At 36.9% G+C, this 24,071-nt stretch overlaps 2 protein-coding genes across 2 annotated transcripts; both read right to left on the bottom strand.

Moving 5' to 3' along the window:
• Positions 1 to 276: 276 nt before the first annotated feature.
• On the bottom strand, positions 277 to 5,457 carry LOC145908998 (cytochrome P450 2U1-like). Its single transcript, XM_082996317.1, has 9 exons — positions 4,556 to 5,457; positions 4,035 to 4,180; positions 3,617 to 3,719; positions 3,410 to 3,519; positions 2,990 to 3,111; positions 2,476 to 2,600; positions 2,082 to 2,226; positions 1,542 to 1,705; positions 277 to 1,104 (listed from the first exon to the last, which is right to left on the bottom strand). The coding sequence occupies exons 1-9, from the start codon at positions 4,832 to 4,834 to the stop codon at positions 793 to 795; spliced, it is 1,506 nt and encodes a 501-aa protein (XP_082852443.1). The 5' UTR covers positions 4,835 to 5,457; the 3' UTR covers positions 277 to 792.
• Positions 5,458 to 10,605: 5,148 nt separating this feature from the next.
• Positions 10,606 to 23,969, bottom strand: LOC145908869 (uncharacterized). Its single transcript, XM_082996191.1, has 39 exons — positions 23,534 to 23,969; positions 23,137 to 23,403; positions 22,826 to 22,936; positions 22,619 to 22,729; positions 22,209 to 22,439; positions 22,003 to 22,116; positions 21,572 to 21,691; positions 21,238 to 21,342; positions 20,956 to 21,075; positions 20,764 to 20,889; positions 20,363 to 20,623; positions 20,145 to 20,258; positions 19,980 to 20,090; positions 19,589 to 19,849; positions 19,390 to 19,506; positions 19,219 to 19,329; positions 18,709 to 19,005; positions 18,486 to 18,593; positions 18,321 to 18,431; positions 18,192 to 18,253; positions 16,334 to 16,433; positions 15,825 to 16,091; positions 15,427 to 15,540; positions 15,120 to 15,257; positions 14,718 to 14,948; positions 14,544 to 14,657; positions 14,151 to 14,264; positions 13,920 to 14,039; positions 13,726 to 13,839; positions 13,221 to 13,481; positions 12,966 to 13,079; positions 12,704 to 12,814; positions 12,340 to 12,597; positions 12,061 to 12,177; positions 11,764 to 11,883; positions 11,366 to 11,662; positions 11,174 to 11,281; positions 10,957 to 11,067; positions 10,606 to 10,901 (listed from the first exon to the last, which is right to left on the bottom strand). The coding sequence occupies exons 1-39, from the start codon at positions 23,601 to 23,603 to the stop codon at positions 10,813 to 10,815; spliced, it is 5,826 nt and encodes a 1,941-aa protein (XP_082852317.1). The 5' UTR covers positions 23,604 to 23,969; the 3' UTR covers positions 10,606 to 10,812.
• Between the last annotated feature and the right edge of the window lie 102 nt (positions 23,970 to 24,071).

Here is a 24,071-nt window from a genome sequence, read left to right as displayed (position 1 = left end):
GAACTGTGCGCTTACAATAGACCGTGGCCCGCACCGAGGCTCCTGTGTAGAGGGGGAATAGTTGTTTGAGAAAGAAAAAAGGGTCACACAAGGTTTATCATGTGAATTCTGTTAGCTTCTCAATTTGGTGAACATCCTTGCATTTATTTAGATGTCACAAAAATGAATCTTGTGTAGTTTTGTTTCTGGTCTTGTTTGTTTTAATCCACACATTGCATTAAAAGACACAGGATTATGACCAGCTTCACAAACATTTTTAAGTAAATAAACAAAAAATAACGTCAACATATTCCGTTTATTTTTGTGGTTTTGTCGATTAAAACAAAAAACATACAAGAAAGAATATTTGTACAACACGAAAAGTAAAGGATTGGTGGCAAACAAAAAAGGATTGACGACAAACGACAACTTTCCAGCACTTTACAATGGTTTAAGGATGAACATGCCAAACACTTGAACTTCAATGCATTAAGACGTAAAGGGCGGAAAACACACAAACATTCACGTTGAATCTTTTTAAAGTTTGTTTATTATCACAGCATGTAATAAATGCTTAAAGCACTCAACGCCGAAAATGGTATGCTGTACGCAGTAGTTTAAACAAAAAATTCGCGTCAATGACATATCGGTGTTTCTTTTTAGGTGCAAAACTGCAGAAATAGCCCGTTATGTGAATGTCGCAGAAGAAAATTTACATTCGCAAAAAAAACATAAACAGCTTCCGATTAGATATTTGCCCACACGACAGAAAAATTATTGTTTCTAGCATCTATGCTCAACTCCTTTCGAATTTTATTCCTTCGGCTTTGCACGCACTTTGCACTCTTGTGGCGAAAGAACAACTGTGAAAAGCTCTCCATCCAACGGTGGAAGACCATCTGCCGGTTCCAGGTGGAAATGCTGCACGATCTTCACGAATATGATGAACTGCATCATTCTGCCTAGACTTTCTCCGAGGCAGAATCTTGGCCCGATTGAGAATGGGATGATCTTGCTGGAAGGAATAAATTTTCCGTTTTCGTCGAGGTGGCGTCTTGGGTTAAAGACATTTGGGTTGGGCCATGTCTCAGGGTCCATGTGTGTCCCTTGTAAGTTTTGAAGAACCTGAATATAAATGACATGCAATGGTTAAAGTACTTCAAATGCGCCAGGTTACAATACAGTTGCAACATTAAAACGTGAAATCACCGCTACGTCCGAACCACGTCACAATTACTTCCTTTTCTCTACTCGGGAAAATGACGTTAGATCGGTATTTGCGCACGAGCACATCAAGTAAAAACGTTTAAACCTTCTCGAGGTTTTGATATAGCCCGGATCAGGCCCCACGAAAGGGAGTGCAGCCAGTGCGGTGCCCCAGGGACTCTGCCCGTCTAGGGGGGCCATGTCTATCAAGTGTAGGCTCACGGGCATCATTGTTTATTTTTAAAACAAAGGCATTTCTATCGTAAAGACTGGGTTCCACTGATAATTTCATGTTTTCCCCATTAAAAAAGGACTTAGATCGTTGCAACAAAGTGCTCTATTTTGTAACTACTTACGGTAACTCCTTTCGGGATGACGTAGCCCATAAATTCACAGGTCTGGTAAGTTTCATGAGGGACGGACAAGGGTACAGTGGTTCTAAACCTGTTCAGCTCCAGTATGTAGGCACAAGTGAATGGCATCTTTTCCCGTGTGGCCATTGTTGGAGTTCCGTTTAAACCTTGAAAAATTTCGAGTCAATACAAGTTTCGGGCTGTTTTAAGTTTTACGATGTATGTATAGTTACATCTGTAATTTCGTCCCGCTTGTACAGCGGTTATGCACGCTTTGTTGGTCAAAATTTCCAGCAAAGTGTGCTGCACGATATGTCGTTGTCTATTTGTGTCGTACAATGCTTTGGATAATTCCTGCTGCTGTTTTATAACAAAATAAGTACTAAATATTGTGATGCTGTTGCTGCCAGGTATTTTATAATTCAAATAATCTGTTCTTCTAGCAAAGTTACTTTTATTCACCAACGTTTCGCCTGCTATTCAAATAGGCTTCATCTTGGACAACAGATTATCTAAAATAAACCAAGTTTACTTAAATCTTACCGACAGCTTCTTCGACTTCACGTTCGATGATTTTGCGATATTCAGGGCAGTGGAAAAAGTACACAAAGAACCAAGACCAAGATGTACTGATGGTTTCTGTTCCTCCAAGGTAGATATCTCGAAGGTAAACCTTCAGTTGCTCGTCCTTTGTATAAGAATTTTAATTGATATAAGAGGTTACATTACTGTCTTGACCAATTTCACATCCATGGACTGTTTTGCAAAAAGCACTTTTGGGGCTGAATGCTTTGGCCAGGTAATAAAATCATTTACCCTTTTTTAAATATAATAGTGTGGCTTGTTTACTCATTTTATATACATAATGACATATGTATACACAGTTAGATCAGTTGAATTTTGAAGTTATGTTATTTTTTAAATCGTCTGTATTTACAGTATAATTTGGCTTGTTTTCTTCTTTTCCAAACTGTGCTTCGTAGAAGAAAGCATCAACGAAGGTATCCCTGGCTGTGCGGTTGAAATTGTCCTTGTGAGGTTTAATGTGACCTTGGCCAAAGTCTGCAGATTGAAAGAAGTAAGTAAGTGATTAGAATGTCTCGCAAAAACTTTGGGTTTAAATTCGTTTTTCGTTTATGTAAATAAGATGGCGCGTCGACTATTACCCTCAATGCGAACTGGTCTGTCTCATTACCGGATGCAAACTAATGGCGATCACGTCCGTTTAAATACTTGATTGTTCACAGCATGATCTGACGTCAGTTATCGGTAAGTACGTAGGTTGTTAGTAATATAGCTATTATGTAACCCAGCATCATTTGGGCAAATTTGAATTAAATGCAAATACCATTTTTATGAGTTTTAAAAGCAAATTATAGATTTGCATTCAACCTTTATTTAACGATGATGTTACGGGTGAATGCTTCCATAGACAACATAGTTTGTCTCACCAATAATAGTTTGCATGCGCGATTCGAGCTTCTTCCAGGCCGATTTAAACCATGGGACCTTCGCAAGAAAGTTAAATTGGTTCACTGCGTTGGTGCGCACAACTATTTCAGGATCGGCCCATCTACAAAACAACAACAGCTGTTACAAGCACCAATGGCGGCACGATAACATTGTGATTGATGAGTGGAGCAGATCTATAGGACCGCTGTTCTTTTGCACTCCGGGCAAAAGTACAAGTTTGTAAAGATATATGACTTTCATTTTAGAGTCAAATATCGGACAATCGGCGCAATTTCCCCTTCAGTTTTCTAGTAAGCATGATTGTAACACACAGAAAAATAACCATAAACCACATTAGTCAATAAAAGTTATTCCCAAAATGTTTACAGGTAAGGTGTTGTGTAACGGGTTTGACTTACAGGTAGGATATAGCATTGACAAGCTTGTGAAAGGCGGGATCGTCGTATTCGTAGCGTTTTCCGAACAATATTTTGGCAATAATATTTGCAGCAATAAAGTACATGTTCTCCTGGAATTTAAAATATTACAGTTATGAGTTGTAAATTGGGGTCATTTAAAACTACTATTGGTATGGAAAGTTGTAATTTCAAACCTGGATTGCTTACCTTCAAGTCAAAAGGCCCCGAACCATGTTGTTTCAAATATTCCACAAAATAATCGCCCTCTTCATTGACGATTTCGTCCATTCTCTTCCGTGTGGGTCCTTTCCTGTAACAAAAATAGAATTCCTAGCAAACAGAACATAAATGGTTATACCTTGCAGTATTTGCAGTTTCTAAATTATGGTAATCAATTAGTCGTAGATAAAAATGCATTTTTGGTCAGGTTTAACTCCATATGACGCGTAAAGTCCGCAGTAATCAAGTTTGCTGTGGTGACACGTAAGCCTTATATTCTCGTAATTTTTAGACCCAAAGAACCAGACAGTCGCACAATACTGGGATGAGAAAATCCGTGTGGTTTTTGTCCCATTGTGGAAAACCACAAGTGGAGTCTTGAATACGCGTTTCCAATTCAACTTACTCCCTCAAAAATTTCAGACCAAATTGCTTTTGTTGTTTGAAGATATCGCCGAATTTTCGAGCTCCTACACCTCCATGACCAGTCAACGAACAAAACATTTCCATATAAGGTCGATCAGCAAAGGCTGTGCCCTGTTTGACCATAGCCTGCAAACAAGTGTATGAGATTCTTCTGTCCTTAATTAAAATGTTCAGTAAAAACACTTACGTTGAATAAATGGACAGCGCCAGTTATATCATGAACTTTAACACAGTATAGGGTGCAGGGCAGCTTTTTGTGTAAATATGTTTAAGTGAACAAAACTTTTGTTGGCGCAATAGCGACAAAGGCAGTTAATGATCATAATCTTACTCATTGGGTATACTTAGCAATGCCTGACCGCCACTTGGCAACGAACAAGCGTTTTGTGATATTTTTTTAGTGTTTTATGTTTGCAATTAGTTACTGATGATGAGGTAACCCACACATATAAATTGGCAAGCTCCTAGAAAGGTATCAGACGTACCAAGAAATAGACTTACTTGGTTGATAACATCAAACGTGTTCAACACGACAACGTCCTGTCTCCCCAACCTTATTGACATGACCGCACCATACTTTTCCAAACTCCATTTCTTGATCTTCTTTGCAGGATATTTACCCAAAAAGGGTAGAACACCCAAAATAGGAAGGCCCCTTGGCCCGGGGGGAAACTTAGGGTGGGGTTTGCGCCACCAGAAAATGTACAGCAAAGTTGACGCAACAATCAACAAGTTCCAGAAACTAAAGAACTCAGAGAATAGTAATGCTGTAACCGGCATCCTGCTTTAAACAACGTGATCAATACTATCTGAGTGTCGCTGTAATACAAACAAGAACAGCACTGGTAACATTTGCTTCGGCGACCCTTGGGTAAATAATTGCGATTCGTTTAAACGGATCATTGACTTCGTCTGAATTGGAGCTCTAAGGCCAGGGCTTATCAAACGTTTCTATTTATAACCAATTGTCTGATACCAAAAGTACACACTGTGCTGGTCCACTTATTACGTCAATTCTTAACTTTTCCGCGATTTAGTTGTCCTGTGACTTCTTCGTTTCTACACAGTTGCGTTGATTTTATTCGACCATTATATTACATGATTGAAACAGAAAATTAGCTTACGTGGTTGTTCACAGAATATAAACCACGGGCGAATGAATATCGCTTCCGCGCAAGTTGGTAACTTTTGATACACTTCGTTGTTTTTCCAGTGATATTAATGCCTGTTGACACGCGAAATATATATATACATATACGTACATCAGTAAAACCGAAAACTGTCACTGACAAGAGAGTTTAAAGTTTTATTACAGGGTTTGTTTAAACAGCAGACGAAATTAATTCGATCCTAATCCTTATCTCAAATAAGCAATATCTACAATTGACTTTCCCGAAGCTTCGCACTTAAAGCCTGCTAAGTCTCAGCCACTTGGTTGCCGTTGACGTCAGTGGCTATAACGTGTGCGCACAGTTTAGATCTGGAAAGCACAATGTCGTCTTGACCTTTAAATGATTTAGATGTTTCACTTTTTTCAACTTTTCCATTTTTTTGTTTGTCCACAGCTTGTGCGCACGTCCCAGAGGTTGTTGTGACAGGTCACTCGAAATGGGGCTTGGTTGAAAGCTTCGTGCTTAGAGTCTTGGCGCCCCGACCTTTCAAAACATGTTTTGTGTGAGCACAAAAGCCGCAAGGGATCTCGGCAATCCCACAGGACAGGAAGGGGCACGGTTCGACAGCTATAAATATTGTGTGGCCATGCGTAAATTGTGCGTCACGTGGAGTTCGTATCTGAAGAGTCAACTTTCAGAGAAACTGACTAACAAAGCATTGCGTCACGAGCTACCGATGGGCCTTTGGTCACGAACAAAAGGGGGTATAAAAATACCTGGAATCAACAACTCGGGCTTACAACGCCGACAAATCTTAGTTTGCTCAAATAATAAAAGCGCACCTAATCACCATGAAAAGAAAGTTTACTTCCTACTGCTGCAGACAAGCACTTTTTTGTGAATACATGTTTTAGAAACAGTAGTATTACATGCAATGGCATGATAGACAGGATCGCCCTACTGCGCAGATCCTTGCTTGGCGAACACACTTAACGACCTAACGTATCGCGATCATGAGGTTTTCCTCACCGGGAGTTTGATTTTTCAAATCTTGCTCCGACTTGTCAGGAAAAAGTGGCCGATCCAGCTAGGCTGCATTGCCTGAGCTGCCAAGTCTGAAAACCTCATGATTTTTGAAACAGCTAATGTTTTTGTCGGTACCAGTTTAAATTTATTTCACGTAATTGGAAACTTCCACGCTGGGTGGTTTTTATTCCGTCCAATGTCATAGCAACAAACGTGAGTCGCGCCATAAAACTGGGAAAATTAAACTTTCCATGGAACCAAAAAAGAAAAATCATGAAGAAGCCCGAGAAGGTTCTTTATCAACGCGCTAACAATGCATCAGCAAATGGTTTTTTCAATACATGATTAAAACCAGGCCTTCAGAACGTGAAATTATAGCATCTGCCACGACGTAATGTCGTGACCTTTGCCTGCTGGCACAAATAGTAGTGGATGACTCGTAAAACTAAGCCTAGTTATTGGCACTCTTCCCAATAATTTAAACGGTAAAATTTGTTTGACTACCTATAATGTCCCGGAATATATTAAGAGTTACGCCTTTCTAGCATTTACTTCTCTAAAACTTCAACGCCATCAAATAAAACTGCGCCTGTTTACGTATACAATAACAGGTCACGATTATTGCTTCTTTTCGCACGGTATTCAACAACGGACAAGCACGATTTTAGTGGAAGAATAAAAATAAAAAATCGTGTTTTCAGCGCTTCGATCGCATGCGCGCATTTATCAAACTCAAGTCTGCAACGGCGTCTCTAACCGTTACACAGCAATAACTATATTCATTCCTATCAGGAAATACGAACGAAAAAAAACCTGTCGTTGAAAAAACAATCGATGAGGACTGCAAATTATATTGAAACATTAGGTAATTGCAAATTACAAATGTTTAAACATATTTGAAACAAAAAAACAACAACTCAATAAGGCGCATGCAGGCGCAGCAAGTCCCTAAAAGCGTGATCTAACGCTCATAGTACTCATTATTGGCTGATAGTAGTCACTATTGGCACATAAACACTTCGCAAAAACACGGTTAATTACTCACGCACAAGCTTACTATAAATATTTGAATTTGGCTGGTTTGAACTCGTCTGATAACGTTTAAAAAATCCAACTCTTAAATCTAATTTCCTTAAAAATAATCTAGTAACGCAGTATTTTTTTTGTAGCCCAAAATTTCCTTTTCACAGTCTCAGCGTCCAGCGACCACAACCACTTCCTTCTACCTCAAGCCAAAGATTAACGCCGACCAGTCTGAAAGTAGCTGCAGGCAATATTTCGTGCAGCCCTTTGTCCTTTTTACTAACTAAAATCAATGACATCACGCAAAAAACAAATACCCCCTAACTTCCGCCGATATCAATCATCTTTAAAGATAGAGTTGCTTGTTAGTTCCTTGTACCGCCGCGGTAACTTCCTGTTTGCATGGCACGATAATCTACATCACAACCGGGATAAACTTGTCTACGTGCACCAGTTCTACTTAATCAACCAACGTGTGAAGAGGGCCTTTGTAGAGTGTCTGCTTTCTGGCTATTCCTTCCGTTAAGAGTTCCTTTGCACTCATGTGTGCACAGCATGTGCTACTGCTTTGTCTGAACAGTTCTTTATCAGTAACGAAATGGCGCGACCCGACGTCATTAACCACAATCGAACGAGGTGGGAACGAGGTCTCGACACCCAAAACTTTGTAAGGACGTAGATAAGCCATTAAGCGGGCTCGTTTATACAAGAAACGCATATTTAAAAACTAGACAGCCCACGAGGGGCTTATCATTACACCATTACATAAAAATAAATTATGAAGTTTGTTCAATAGCTGTCATAGCTTCCTGGTATAATCTAACTTAAATAAACTCAAATAAATAAAAAAAAACTATTTATTGTCAACAACGATATTTTCACAGGATTAAATTGCGGATTTGGGAATCATTGGGATGAAATATTGCTCCCTTATATACACTTTAGTCTTGGCAAGTCTGCATGTTTGCCTTTTTTCACGCAGAACTTGCGTCTGGGAGTTTCACAAACTCGGTTGCTTCCGTGAAACCTTCGCAATCTCGATTGGGACGATTAACGGATGTGGCAACTGACAAGCTCTTTCGAACGATAAACGATTTAACAAAGAAAATCAAACACAGCAATAAGTGGGTAAAAATTGGGCCCAACAATCCCGTGCCAATAGTCACAAGCCAGGCTCTTGTGGGGGCCTTTTCAAAGTCCGATATGGGATACACTGATTTGTTAGTACCGCTCCAATTAAGGCAAAGCACCAGCAAACTGTAACTTAGCGACCATACGCTTGTAAAGCAAAAGTACCAAAAATTTACTGGCAATTTGTTGAGAATCATGTCAGTGATCAAGATAATGCTGTTAAAAATGTGCTTCTGAAAGCTTGTGAATTCCCATAAAGAGCTCGATGATTCCTTTATCATGATAGGATAGGTGATCGTAACCCACAATGCGGTGTCAAAACTGGTTGTGTACAGCCATAGTGTTGCCCAGTGGAACCACCTCGCTTTGTATGTGGTTGCTGTAAAGGAAAAGGCATTTGTGATCGTAGTCTTTAAACTAAACAAAACGGTATAAAACATATGCTGTTAATTCTTTAAAGAAGTTCCGCATGCAGAACACATGTAATTACACAAAAAATATCTTTGAAGATTTTAAATTTTATTCTTACCTCTTTCCCGTTTATCTGGGATCAATGTATCCGGGTCGATGCAGTGGGCATGTACAGTGCAAGCGAGTGCAGCGGATAAGTAAAAGAGAATCAGTAACTGCCCCAAGTTTGAAAAGTAGATGAAAAAGTTTTCGGTCTCTTCTTTGAACTGCACAATGCACACAATGACGACGGCCAACCAATAGGCCAGGACAGTCGCCCGGTAAAGAATGAAGGCTTTTCTCGGGACTTTCCACTGAAAAATCGAAATAACAGAGTTGTGTGTGCGTTTATCTGAGTTAAACGTCTTTTTCCATCGCCGTAACATACAATAATTTAAGCATCGCTAATTTTTTCATGACAAACGTGAAAAAAAAACAATATCAACATGAACACTTTGCGATGTCTTCGAAAAAAGTGTTTCGCGCCAGCAAACCACGACCAGTTAACAAGATAACGTATCACGCCTGTTTCGGAACATAAGTTTAGACTGATCTTAAGACGCTACTATCACCTGGGAAGAGCCAAAATTTCCCCCATCAACATTCAGAAATCCCCTTGGTCGAAACAATTCTCCGCAGCTAACCATACCGTATAGACTTGGTTTCTTTCTAACCAACCGTTGAGTTTTACCAGTAGACCTTCTGGATAATATGTTTTCCGCTCTTTCCGGAGTTCGTGCTTTGTACGGGATGTTTTGGTCGTGATAAACACGAATACCGGATGATGAGTAAAAGTATTAAATTTTGTATCGAGCGCATAAAATTCAGATTGAATCATCATGATCTTTTCGGAATCAAATTATACTCACATCCTCCCAACTTCCATGTATGTGCTGACATTATTATTTTATTAAACATATAATCCTTTTCCTGCCTAAATATTTGAACTTTAAAACACAAGGCAGGCAAAGCTTACCACAGGCAAAAAATCGTAACAAGGCTAATATATGATACAATAGGCCAGACTTACATCGCTTATGAGAAACGGAAGTTCGAGCAGATCAGTAGCGTGAGAAATAAAATCATTTGGCTATCGAACATGTTCTGATGTTCTTATTGTTTTTTTACCAGGAGTTATGTCACATAATTCATTTGCGGCGACATTCCGTTTAATTTTGCACGAATTAAAGGTAACAAAACTGCAAAGAGTTACAAAAAAAATTCTAAATTGAATGATTTGTGTTTGACAATGCTAAGTAAAATTAATTTTAAGCGACACGCGACATTAATCGATCATCATTTTTTGCGGGAAAAGTTGGATTTCAAATAACTTGGAAAAAAGTAGCAGGCGTTTGTTTCCATTGGCAAGAAAAAGTTTTTTGTGAAGTTTACAACAAAGGCTAGGATATTTATTTTTGTTCATAATGTTTGCAAGCAATCAACAAAATGTTGTTGGGGTTTGAGTTATACAGTGAACATTATTGGCAAACATAAGCCCTAACTTAACAAAAAGTTGTGGTTTAGAGCAATAAAGGCCAACATGTACATTATAATTTTAATCAAAGATGTTGCAAAACAGCACTATGTCACTTCAAACCAATGGTTCTCAACCTTTTATTGGAATTCTAAATTATCGTAATTTATTATTGTTTCTTGAGCATTTGGGATATTTAAATAACAGTAATAACAAAACATTGTTTATTTCTGTGTACTTTTTGTTAAAACTATGATTGTTTTGTCCCTCATTGACAGTAATTTCCAAAAAACCTTGAGCACAGTTAGAGTGGTGTTAACAATGATTCACGTGTTTCACTTTGTTGTTTAATGCATTAATGTGTTATGCAATTACTTTCAGGTTGTTTTTGACTTGTACATATAGTTGTCACTCATCTCATTCAAAAAAAAATTTACGGAAACTTCATACAGGTATTTATTTGCAGTTATGTTGGAACGTTTTCTTAGCATCACCCACCCTCAATTATGTATAAATGTACATATTTGTCAAAACTATGTAAGTTAATTTCTGAACTCATTTGAAAACAGCACGTTATTAGGGTCTTCTTCTGGATAGATCTCATTATATATTCTTAAATGTTGTGGAATTTCTGTGGTATAAAAATACAACAATAAACACAAAATTAAAGAAAAGTCCAAGTTTACCATAGTTGCAGTTGTTTCCAAAGTATCCATATGTGCAAGAGCATTTATATCCATTTGGTACCAAGTTACAAGTTCCACCATTTTCACATGGCATTGATTGGCAAAAGTCAACTGTAAGTCACAAGGGTACATTGAATATATATACAAATTAAGAAGCATCTGACGAACACTTCACATTTGGACTGATTTTCAAACTAATAAAATATGTTATACGAACCCATTTGACAGTGATCTCCTTTAAACCCTAATGGGCATACACATTTGTGTTCTCTTTTCCCGTTAATGCATTTCCCACCATTCTCACAGACACTCTTATTGTTAGGCTCTGTCATCACAACATGTTTGGTAAATACATTTGTACAGTAAGTGTGAATTTATGCTCACAAAATGCATATTGCACAAACGTTACCTGTAAATGCTTTCCATTTGATAGTGGCATTAAGTTTCCATTTATCATCAAAGTTTGGAATGAGATACTGATTATTAACTTTTCCTTTCAATCTGAATCCACCAATTAAGCTTTCTCTTGTGTTAATGATCATGCCACAGAATTGGGTTCCATTAAGCTGCAGTTTTGCCACAATGACACCAGCTGGTTTATGAATGCATTCTGGATATGTGAGAGAAAATGACCTTCTAAACATTCCATAGTCTGCCACATCATTCCGCGTCAATGTTACTGGAATAATCCCTTTAAACCTCAACTCTGGCAAAAAAAACTTCATTTAGTTGTTTCGAATGAGGTATCACAATAGCCTTTTTTACAATTTAACATCTACGGGATAGCTTTGTCAACATCAAACTTACCATAAGAGCAATCTTTTCCACTGAATCTTGGTGGACAAGTGCAGTTGTAACCAAATCCATCAACTGCATCTACACAGGTTCCACCATTTTCGCAAGGGTTTGAATTGCAGTCAACGATGTCTGCATGAATAAAATTGTTTATCACATAGAAATTCAAGTGCTCAAGACAGTTCTCAATTTTGTAAAAAAAACAATTAAAGCCCAATCAGTGGCCTACCAGGTTTTTCCACACTTGTGGTTGGACCCAGTGGGAGTGGTCATATATATTTGTGGCATAAATGTAATTACTGTACTTACGAAACTGACACCGATTTCCGTAGTACTGTGGTGGGCATCTGCAGCCCTTTGAGTATGCTGTGGGATAAAAGCACTCGCCACCATTTTGACAAAATTTTCTCCTGTATCCTTTCAACTCTAACAAAAAATCAAAGATATTTTTTGTATACTGCAATAATAACTTTTTGTTAAGAGTGATGTGTTTGCAATAACTATGTATTTATGCATACATTCTATGGAACAACAACTATTTATATAATAATTCTGCAAGTTTTATATACTTGAATCACAAATGTTTACCATAAAGAAGTTGCCATTTAATTTGGAAATGTTCCTGACCCCTGCGCCTGCCTCGTTTATTGCGGTTCACAGTAAATTTAAAGCCTTGATAGACCCTGTATGCAGCACCAACAAATACACCCTTCTTGTGTCTCTCAGTTAAAATGTGTGCAGACACAGACAAGGGGTTTCCATCAATGCAGGGTTCCAGTTTGTATTCAAGCCTTGCATATTTTTCATGTCGAGGCAGAGTAAAGTTATGTGTGCCTGTGTATGCCCCTGCAAAATAATTTTGAAACTTCATTTAGATTCTCCAAAACCAACCCAAAGTACAACTCCAGTGTTTACATGCAAAGATTAAAAAACATGCAGTCATTGTCTTTACTTAAGTGACAGTATTTTCCACCATAGATTTCTGGGCATTCACATTTAAATGAATCCTGAGTACTGACACAAGTTCCCCCATTTTCACATTTGATCATGCAACTTGGAATTTCTAAAAATATAAAAATGTCAATGAACATAGCAATTGTTGTGTGCTCTTTTTTTTAAACCATACTATTGGGTTTTGCTATAGTTAGGTTACGATAATAGATTTGACCCATCAAGATGAAACCAATGCTACATTATTTTTTTAAAGTGTGTACCTGTTTCACACAGTTGACCTGTAAACCTGGCATTGCATTCACATTGTTGTCCATTAATTGTATTGTTGCAAACACCTCGGTTTTGACATGGATTCTTCTGGAAGTGCTCCTTTCCTGCCAGAAAAGAAAATTAGGATATGTTCTTGAAACTAAAACAAATCAGTAACCATGACATTATCAAAACTTCTTCCAAACATTGACTTTAGCTTGGTAATTTTTTTTAAAGAACCAACAGAATAGTTTCTTTGCACTTACTTAAAAAGGCTTTCCATTTGATGGCAGTGTCCACGGTTGACCAATCTATGTCAAGCAAGGCTAGCTGTGTCATAGAAACAGCAAAGCCCCAAAGTTGCTTGTCTGTTATCTTAATCTCAAATAGATCATGAAGACTTTTGTCAAATGATGCCTCAACCCAGTAAGCTTCTTGTGTATGGCAATCTTTGTACAGTACTACAATTGTTTGGTTGTTTATTATTGTGTTTTCTAAAGTGACATTGACTTTCCCTTCTTCATACCCTAAGACAAGTGAAACATAAATTTATATAGATTGGGATATTCTATGTATATACTATACTGGTATCACAACTACTTATAACATAAACCAGTGTTTATCACCAATTTGCCCCATAATTTTTTTTAAATTATTTATTTTTTCCCGTTGAATGGATTTCGTCTGGTGCAAAGCACATCATTTATTTCGTCAGTCAAATCAAATTTGGATTAGTTAAAGGTTTACTGTGATAAAAATTTCTTCACTTACGATCAAAGCAATAACTTTGTGCATAAGATGGCTTGCAGTCACATTGATAACCTGGACCTGTTGGGTTCTTTTTATATTTTCCTTCACCATACCAATAAAAGTCATAATGAAGCACTTGTAAAGGAAACATTGTTGTATTGCACTTTACATAGTTTAATCTTGACATGGTATTCTATTGCATGGAGTTTTGTTACCTTTTTTCTTTGTGCATTCTAACCCACCTCTTCCTGGTGGACAATCACACATGAACCCCAGAATTGTATTTCTGCATCTTCCACCATATTTGCAAGAGGTCCTTGTGCAGTTTTCTATTCCTGTTTATATACTGATACTGATTCTTTTGATAAAGTAGTAAAACAAGCTAGCAGTATTTAATTTCGTTTTAAGGAACTATTTTATTCCTATTGTGTTAGTTACATGCATACTTCTTGAACAATCGTGCGATGTAAAACCTTCTGGACATGTGCAAGTATATGATGCTCCAGTGTTATTGCAAACTCCCCCATTCTTACATGGTTGAGAGGAGCAATCTGTGAGTTAAAATCAGTAGATGGACTTATTTATTTTTATAATTATGACATCAGAGAAACTTAGTCAAAGCTGAAAGCTTACTGATTCTCTGAGAGCAGTATTTTCCAGTAAACCCATATGTACAGAAGCATCTTGTGTCATATGCAGTATGAAAGCAATGACCCCCATTTTTGCAGGGCCTGCTGTAACAGGTATAACGTTCTAAAAATGTTAATACAGAGCTGTTGCAAATCCTGTCAGTCATATTTAATTGTTTTAGCTGTGATCTAAAATCAATTTTTCTTTACCATGCTCGCAGTAGTTTCCACCACTTTCTTGTGGACAATGGCACTGGTGTTTATCATATGTGTTTGTACATTTAACATCGTACACACATGGACTTTGGTCAAAAATCTCTGCTCCTGCAAAAAGCAGTAAATACATGTGATAACAAGTTATTGTAGTAAACAAACGTCACACACTGTAGAAGGCTTCCCATGTGAGCTTTGCCCGAAGTCTTAATGTTCTTGTAATTTTAACTTCGAATCCATGCTTTGTTGTGTTTGTCAAAACCACACCCATGCTCTGTGATTTCCCATTCAACATAAAAGTAATTCTTAATGGTTTTTCAGGTCGGCATTTTTTGAAGGCAACCCTTAGGATTGTTTCATTTTTGTTACTTAGATCAATTTTTTGCAGACCACTTGCAACACCTGTTAAATGTTTAAAACAAAGGTTTGCTGAATTTTTTTCTTGAAGTTTTTTTTCCAATTTTTGTATGATATTAGTAAGATTGTTTAGTGAGATCCAAATGTCACAAAAACTTGTTATTTTCAGAAATGGTTTTTTGTGTAAAGTTTTTGCTACAAAAAGGTAAAAAAAACCTTCAGAACAAAGTGTTCCCACATATTCCTTGAAGCACTGACATTTGAAACCAGTGCCATTGCTTTGGACACAGTAACCTTTTACACATGGATTGGGAACACATTGTTTTATAATCACAGGAGGTGGAATCACAATTCCTAAAAATATTCTTTTGACAAAAATTAGGTTAGTACAAAGAAGCACTTTATCAAGAGTGTTTACACAAAACAGTTCTTATACAACATAACAAACCTATTTTTTAACATGTTTACAGATGTAAGTTTTGCTGGCTACTTGTCTGCAAAACACATGCAAATAAAAACTCACTGTCTTCACAGAACTGTCCGGTAAATGGATGCCAACATGCGCAACCAACTTTGTTATCATCATAGTTTCTACATTTACCACCATTCTTACACGGATTTGTCAAATTTCGTCGATCTAAGGTACAAGAATAGCAATCACTGTTAAAAGAGATCATGTATTTCATTTAAAAATATCAACCCTTTTGATAGTTAAATAGGTTTTTACATTTTAGTCCGAAGAAAAACGTACTGTACAACACAATTCGTTTTCCCTTTCCTACTTCTTACAAAATTGGCGACCATGGCAATTAGTTTTTCATAAAAGCGTCGTCTGTTAGCTACGACATGGCCGGTGCTGTTCGGTCGTTTGTAGGTTTAAAACACATGACGTATTGAGAAAACAAATACCTCCGCACTCACCTAAATAAACGAAGTAAGTGAATTTAACCCACTTCGAGCTTCTTCGCGATTCCGACGAGATAGCGATCTTGAACACAAAGCCGTTGTTCGATTTGCTCACCACTGTTATGTTGAAATCGCTTTTTCGAAACGGTTTCGCTGGCTGAAATGTGATTTTTACAGCCGGTGCGTTGGTACACACCCCATACACTTTTGACATGGTAATTCCATCCGTATCTGCTATGTTACTGTACTTGATCTGATATATTTCGTCATCGTATCTGTAAACTGAAAAAAAGGCCATGTTGGTGAATGCATATGTTTAGTTTTCCAGAAAATGCGTAACCGACTATTAATTACAAGTGGAAGCCGTATATGACAAAAATAAGCAAATAGTTTAAACAGGTTTATTTTTGTGTCTATAATTGACCTACGAAGGCATTACGACAAGTTTAAACTTCTGTAAAACATTTTTTAGGATTTTGTGTTATAATACATTGCGCTTCTTGTCTGTAACGAAAAGAACTTACGTCCGTCGTCATATGCTTTCACAACAGCCAGATGCAGAAGTACCAGGCAAAATATCGACAAAAGTCGCATTCTTAACTTTGTTCTCCACCCTGCCCAAGACTGCACAAAAATGACCTTCAGACCCACATGAACAACTATTTGTGTTATTATGCCGGAAAGGAAATTTTCTCTCCTGACAGCAAGGGGAACAATGCACTTTGTCGTTATTGCCTTGCCTTTGTGACATACGTCACAGAAACCAGTGCTTGTATTGCGTAATGTTTCGTGTGCAGCATTGCACAAGTATTTCATAATTCATTTCGTTTGTAGCATTTGCAAGCTCGTTACCAGATGTATTGAATATTTCGCAAGTGTAAACATAGCCTTATAATGACCCAAACGACTTAGCCATCGAATGTTCTCGAGTAAAGTGATTCATTTAACATCCTGTTTACCACATAAAATGTTCTCCTATGCTTATGTCACACTACATTATATTAACCCAAGTGATGTATAACGGCACGTGACTAAACCAACCAATAAGCTTCCGATAATCCAAGTCGTGTGCGCCTGTTAATTGAGTTCTTTGCATTGGGCTCGAGTCCATTCTATTCGCTTCTATTCTATCGTAATTCTATTGCAGAGTTGTAATGCACCGTCTTAATGAAGCCGGTAACAGTTTTCAATACAATAATTACTCGGGAAATTATCCGAGTTCTGGTTGCTTTATAGGACGAGGCAGAAGCAGGTTTAACCACCAAAGAGACTCAACTCGCCCTCACGCTATCGAGACACTGTTAAAACTGTTACCGGCTGAGACACTTACAGTTATTTACACCTGCATTCTGCCTTAAACAAATTTTACCACATTGTTCTCAAAGATACGACTGTGGTTTTCAATTTCTAAGATAATAATACTGTGGGTTTTACTCATGAATGTTTACAAACATAAACGCTCTTTACTACACCAATTTACTCTGGCGAGCAACTTACGTTGCCCTGATCTACCTAAACACATTTGCACCCGTTCCAAAATATTTTTTTGGGATAATTTCCCGTGCGCTTTGCAAGTTTAATTCTTCTTGTCTATCGGCTGCGATTGATCGTTTCTCGAATGACCAATGGTAATATCATTTCTAAACGTTTTGGCCGGATAAATATTAGCATAGCCCTCTGTCAGTGATAATGGATCTCCATGCTTCAGTACAGTACGTGGTTTATTAGTCAATGGTGAGGTAAAAGGCACAAATGCTGATTGATTGAATATTGACATCAAAGCACCATACATGCGTGACAATAGAATGAATTCCTGTTAATACTGTGAAGGACTTTAAAAACACTGCTTGTATATATTAATGAAACATATTTTAGCTAGTTTTTGCACATAAACGATTGGCTTATCTAACTTTCTTCTTTCAGAAGCAATAATTGTGAGTGCTGTTATTTACAATGTTTTCTGAAAATCTAAATTTTACATTATATGCGCAAAAGAGCCATAATAGTCAATGAGAGCTGCAGACAGATGTACACACTGTTTCGACCTGCAAGGTAGCGCTATTGGATCCTAAACAGTTGTTTTGACCATAGTGCGCTACACGTGGTTCGTCTATGTTGATTGGTACCCAACATATCGACGACGAAAGGTGCCACAAAGTGAAAATCTGTGTGCTTGCTAGTCTACCAGCTAGCCCTGTGTCACGGTCACCAGCTGCACTGATGAGACCTTACAGGTCGAAACAGTGTGTACACCTGTCTAAATTTTACATGTTGTTTTTCACTACATAACTTGTGGGCATGGTTTTGTTGCACTTTTTACAAAGGTTATATACAATTCCACAGTTAGTTGTGGAATCAGTTTTCCCAGCTGTGTGTAAATACAACATTATTGGGATTGTTTTCTGGATAAATTTCTTGGTACAGTCTCAGGTCCTCTGGAATTTCTGAATGAAAGAATTATGTTTCAGTTATCAATGAGTAATGCCAAATACTTCAATCGAAATAACTTACCGAATGTGCAATTATACCCAAAATATCCATTAGCACAATTGCAAGTGTACCCATTTGGAGTTAAACTACAGGTTGCTCCATTAGCACATGGCATTGGTGTACAGTAATCACCTGTTGATCAAAAAAAAGGTTTGCCAAGAAATAAAGTTACTGGCAAATGTATACCTTGTTGACAATGGTCTCCTAGAAATCCTTGAGTGCAATTGCAGAGATGCTTTCTTTTTCCAGTAGTGCATGACCCACCATTTTCACATACACTCTCATTTCTTGGTTCTGTGTATTGTTCAAACAAATAGAATGTTTATCACTCTATATGAAGATTGTAACACCATTTTTTGATGAAGGGTGGACAAAAAATTAAAAGCATGCAATTCAAAAAATTACTTACCAACGAATGCTTGCCACTTGATTGTGGCATTAGCATACCATTCAACACCAAAATTTGGGATGATGTATTGATTTTTAAGTTTTGTCTTTAATCGAAAGCCACCGAGTAGGTTTTCCTTCACATTTACTTTAATCCCAGGAAACTCAATGCCATTGTACATCATGGCTGCTGTGATTACACCAGCTGGTTTGTGAATGCATTCAGGATAAGTCACTGATACTGATTTTCGTTGGCGACCCCATGATGCAATATCTTTGTATGTTATTGTTGTTGGTATGTTGCCTTCAAACCTAATTTCTACAATAAAAAAAAGATTGAATCGACCAAACGTTTGTTACGTTTGTAGACTGGTGTAACTTTGCTTTAAAAGTTGTGACAATGACAATCGTTGGTCCTATTATTTTAGTCGTGGCACAACAAAGTTCACACTAGGCATGTTTAAAACTGATTTAAAAAAATATATTTATTTAAAAACAAACCAATATTTTTTGGCAATCCAGACTCTCTTACCATAATTGCAATCCTTTCCAGTGAATCCCGGTAGACAAGTACAAACATATTCAACATTCCCATGGCAAGTCCCACCATTTTGACAAGGGTTTGAGTTGCAATCAGTTTTGTCTAAAGCACATATGCACATTTCAATCGAGGAAAAAATTAGAAAAGGCTAATAGTGCTTACGAAATTGGCACCGGTCTCCTTCGTAGTCATGTGAACATCTGCATTTTTTCAGGTATTTAGTTATGTACAAGCATTTACCACCATTATGGCAGTAATCCCTGTTATAACCCTTTAATTCTGTGAAAATGTATCCTTGGTAAGTCTTTAAAATAGGACTGTAATTTTCTACTGTCATATATGCCAATTATAAAATACTTACCATAGAGCAGTTGCCATTTGATCTCTAGATTTTCATGTCCTCTCTTTCTGCCACCTTTGTTCCGTCTCACAGTATAATAAAAACCTTGGTAATTTTTATAAGCACTGGTAACAACTACATCATTACTGTGTTTTCCAAGGTTCGAAATGTGGGCTGATGCAGACAATGGAAAACCATCAACACATGGTTTCATAATGTAAACATAGCTTTGTGTGTTTTCATAACGGGGTAATCTAAATTTGTGTTTCCCATTATAAGCCCCTGCAAAAGTATTAACATAACATAAAAGCAACAAGTTAGATCTGACTTTCTTATTGATGCCATGACATTTGTTAGCATTTGAAATTATAGTTGTTGTAACTCATTTCAATTTATACATTCTTGAACTTACTTAAGTGGCAATACTTTCCACCGTAGATTTCTGGACATTCACATTTAAATGATTTTTTTGTTTCAACACAAGTTCCCCCATTTTCACATGGGATGCTGCAATCTTGAATTTCTACAAAACACCATTTGTAACTAATTGAAAATCCAACCTTTAAGTGTGACTCACCTATCTCACACAAAGGCCCACTAAACCTTGGAGGGCATAAACATTGTTGGCCCTGTTTTGAGTTGCTGCATATCCCACCATTTTTACATGGGTTTTTCTTGAAGTGATAATTTCCTGTATAAATCATGTGCTGTATTCTATTGCAAGCCAATTTAAAATTATGTTTGTATTACACTAAAAAGCCAAGTATTACGCAACAGACTTATTGTCGTGTTTACTTATGTAAGCTTTCCATGTGAGAGTGGTGTTCACCATAGACCAATCCACATCAACAAGGGCTAATTGTGTTACAGAAATAGAAAACCCCCATAGTTGGTTGTCAGTTACTTTGATCTCGAAAAGATCAGCGAATGTTTTGTAAAAGTTAGCTTCAATCCAAAAAGCCTTTTCTTTGTGACAATCCTCATATAAAACATGTATTGTTCCATTGTATAAAATTGAGTTTTCTAATGTCATATTAATCTTTCCATCAACATAGCCTAAAAACAAAATAATGCAGTAAACCATATTGTAGAAAGAATAACTAAAATACTTGTTACCATATTTTTGAAAAGCAAAGTGGCAAAACATATCATTGGATAAATGTATTGCATCAATTTATATTTTAAATTTTACTTACGATCATAGCAGTAACTTGGGGCATAGGATGGTTTGCAATCACAAGCAAAACTAAGGCCATCTGGATTTCTTCTAAACTTTCCTCCATTTCCACTGCAGCCGTTAAAAGAAAAATCATAGGGTAGCACTAAAATTTAAAACAAAACGGCACTAAAAAATTTGAAATAACTTGCCTTTTGCCACTGTCACCAACCTTTTTGCTTTGAGCAATCCAAACCAGCCTGCCCAGGTGGACAATCACATGTAAAACCTTCAGGTGTATTTCTGCATCTGCCACCGTTCTTGCATGAGGTCTTTGTGCAGTTTTGAATTGCTGATTTAACAAATTAAAAGCTGTCACAATCTTATATGTTTGGCGTTATAGCATGTACATGCCCATGTAAATTGAATTTTTAATTTATTCATTTTTGGTAATTGAATTTTATTCATAGCTTTTTTTATCAAGATTTTTAGTTTGAACTATTTTCTCACTCACTTCTTGAACAGTCAGGTGATGTGAAACCCTCTGGACATGTACAAGAATATGAAGCTCCTGTGTTGTTACAAACACCTTCATTTTGACAGGGTTGAGATGTGCAATCTACACAACAGGAAAGAGTGCTTCTAAAACATGGTAATTTTACAATGATGTTAGGGTCCCAATCCAAAGCCTTATGTGCATGTTTGTTGGTAAGCCTTAGGTTGAAAAGATTTCCTGAATGAATTTTTACACTGGAAAACATTTTTTTTGATTATATGCAGTGTTAACTTCTCAAGGTCCCTTCATGTGGAAATATTTTTTTTCTTTTCCGTACAGAACATTAACATACTAATTCTTTTGGAGCAGTATTTTCCTGTGAATCCATAAGGACAGTAACACAATGTACCATCTTCCAGATTAAAGCATGTTCCACCATTTTTGCAACTTCTAGTGTAGCATGTTTGCCTTTCTAGAAACATGTTTCGGTATTACATATTTACTAAAGTTATAGACCTGAGACTGACATGGTGTATTAAAGAAATTGAGTAAATACATGTTGAACAAGTATGATGTCTTTCTAGATACAGCTTCATTAATATACATAACAGTAAATTGAAGTTGCAAAGAAAAAGGTAAGCCAGCAGAGGGCCAGATTCTTCCACAGAATTAATGAGCAAGTCACTTGTTGTAGAAGTATTTTTTATCTTTGTTTATTTTGAAGGAAAATTTTTACATGTGAAAAAGGCATGTCCAATTGTTTGGCATTTATAAATCACTGACCATGTTCACAGTAAGTTCCACCATAATCTGACGGACAAGAGCATTTATGTCCATCAAATGTATTTGTACAATCAACACCATACATGCATGGATTTTGTTCGAACACATCAGGTCCTGCAAAAGAATTTGTGTTTTTATTACATTTATATCTTGAATATGCAATGTTCGCTGAAACACTATTTACTAATGAACACAGAGCTACTAACCAAAGTATGCATTCCATTTTAGCTTTGCTTGCAATCTACGTTTACGGCGAATTCGAACTTTGAATCCAAATGTAGTTATTTGCATGATTTTTACCCCCATGCTTTTTGGATTTCCCATTAGTTTGAGTTCAACCCTCAAGGGTTTTTTAGGACGACATCTTTTAAATGGAATTTTGAGAATTGTTTTCTTTTGACCTTGTAGATTGATTTTTTCCAGTCCTGTCTCCCGACCTTGAAATTGTTTTTTTGCAATTTAATTTAATTTGTGAAGAAAAAGTTATCATACTTTTTTATATATTCAACCAATTACAATAAATAAAGATGAAACTTCAATGCCACTTATTACGGTGTATTTTCCACAATAAAACCAGCTAGTTTTAATGCAGGATATGCAGAAGTTAAGTACTTGCCTTCTGCACATGTTTTTCCAACGTAGCCATACTTGCATTCACATTGAAATGCATTGTCAGTTACCTGGCAATAGCCTTTGACACAGGGATTTGGGTCACACACTTTTAAAACTGAAAACATTATCAAAGTTAAATTGATTAAAAAAAGTGTTATTACATAAAATACTTTCTATGCTTATGATTTACAAAAATATTGTTTTTACAGACTTTCAGTGCAATATTCTCCGGTAAAGTTTCCTCTGCAGACACATTGATGTTTGTCTTGTCTGTTTATGCACCATCCGTTGTTGGCACAATGATGTCCAACGTCCTTTCGGGCTTAAAGGAAATGACAAGTGTTATTGGATTTTCTTGTACATCTTTTTGATACCAGTTTAATAACTTAGTTTCGAACACAACAATAGAGGTAATTATAATAGCAACATTTTTAGTGACTTGTAATATAAACTTTTTAGCAATACTTGTTTGAAAATGTTTAATTCTTCCATCGAACTAATATAGTTTAATAAGGCACTAACCGAAATATGCACTGTACCGGAACTCTACCCATTTTGATCTGTTCAATGAAGATTCTGTTGCTTGTAAATGATATACAAAGCCGTGTTTCGTTGTGCTCAACACGGTAATATTGAAATCACTTGCAACGAAAGGTTTCTTCGGACTGAATGTAATATTCTTCGGAGGAGCCAAAACACAAGCGTCATATGTCCTGGTTCGTGTAATTCCTCCAGCGTCAACAATGTTGCTGTACTTTATCTGGTAGATTTTGTCCCATACTTCGACAACTGCAAAGATTAGATCAAGTTTTCAACTTCGATGAGGTAATATCGAATAAATTACTTCTTAGTTGTCTTTAAATGCCTGGCGTATTGCGAACTTAGAATTATGTACATAAATTTGACATTGAAAACTTACGTCGGTCGTCGTAGACTCTTCCTGTAGCGAAATATGGCAAGACCATAAACAATACCAAGCATCTCAACATTTTGAAGCCTTCGTCTTGCTACACATTCACATTGACAATGGTCCCAAATCCCGTTTGGGAACGTATATGTTCGTTTTGCCGGAAACTCCCCTGTTTCCACTACTCGGGTCAAACTACGGACAGCGTCCCTTTGACACCAAATCGTTGCAATTGTTTTGTTACGATACCTTTTTTACAGATCAATGTTACAATCGTGTCAAACGCTCGTTGAAAGCTTCTAGAGGACATGTGAAATATGATTGTCAAACAATTGGTGGAACTTGACGAGAGGTTTCAGGGCAAAAAATTTGGTATGTTTTTTTGTGTTTAGAATTTTTTTGTGCTTACTAGTGGGAACACAAAGATGCAGATCAACTTTACTGAAATATTCAGTTTAGCTTGTTCATACCATGTCGAACCAAAATAGAACTCATGCATTTCAAACCCAATCGCTGAAACTCCCCAACTGCAATAACCTGCCAGGATATT

The sequence above is a fragment of the Ascidia mentula genome, chromosome 7 (genome assembly GCF_947561715.1).
Source record: "Ascidia mentula chromosome 7, kaAscMent1.1, whole genome shotgun sequence".
Taxonomy (NCBI): domain Eukaryota; kingdom Metazoa; phylum Chordata; class Ascidiacea; order Phlebobranchia; family Ascidiidae; genus Ascidia; species Ascidia mentula.
The sequence above is the reverse complement of the archived record's forward strand: the minus strand, read 5'-3'. Positions and strand labels throughout refer to the sequence as shown.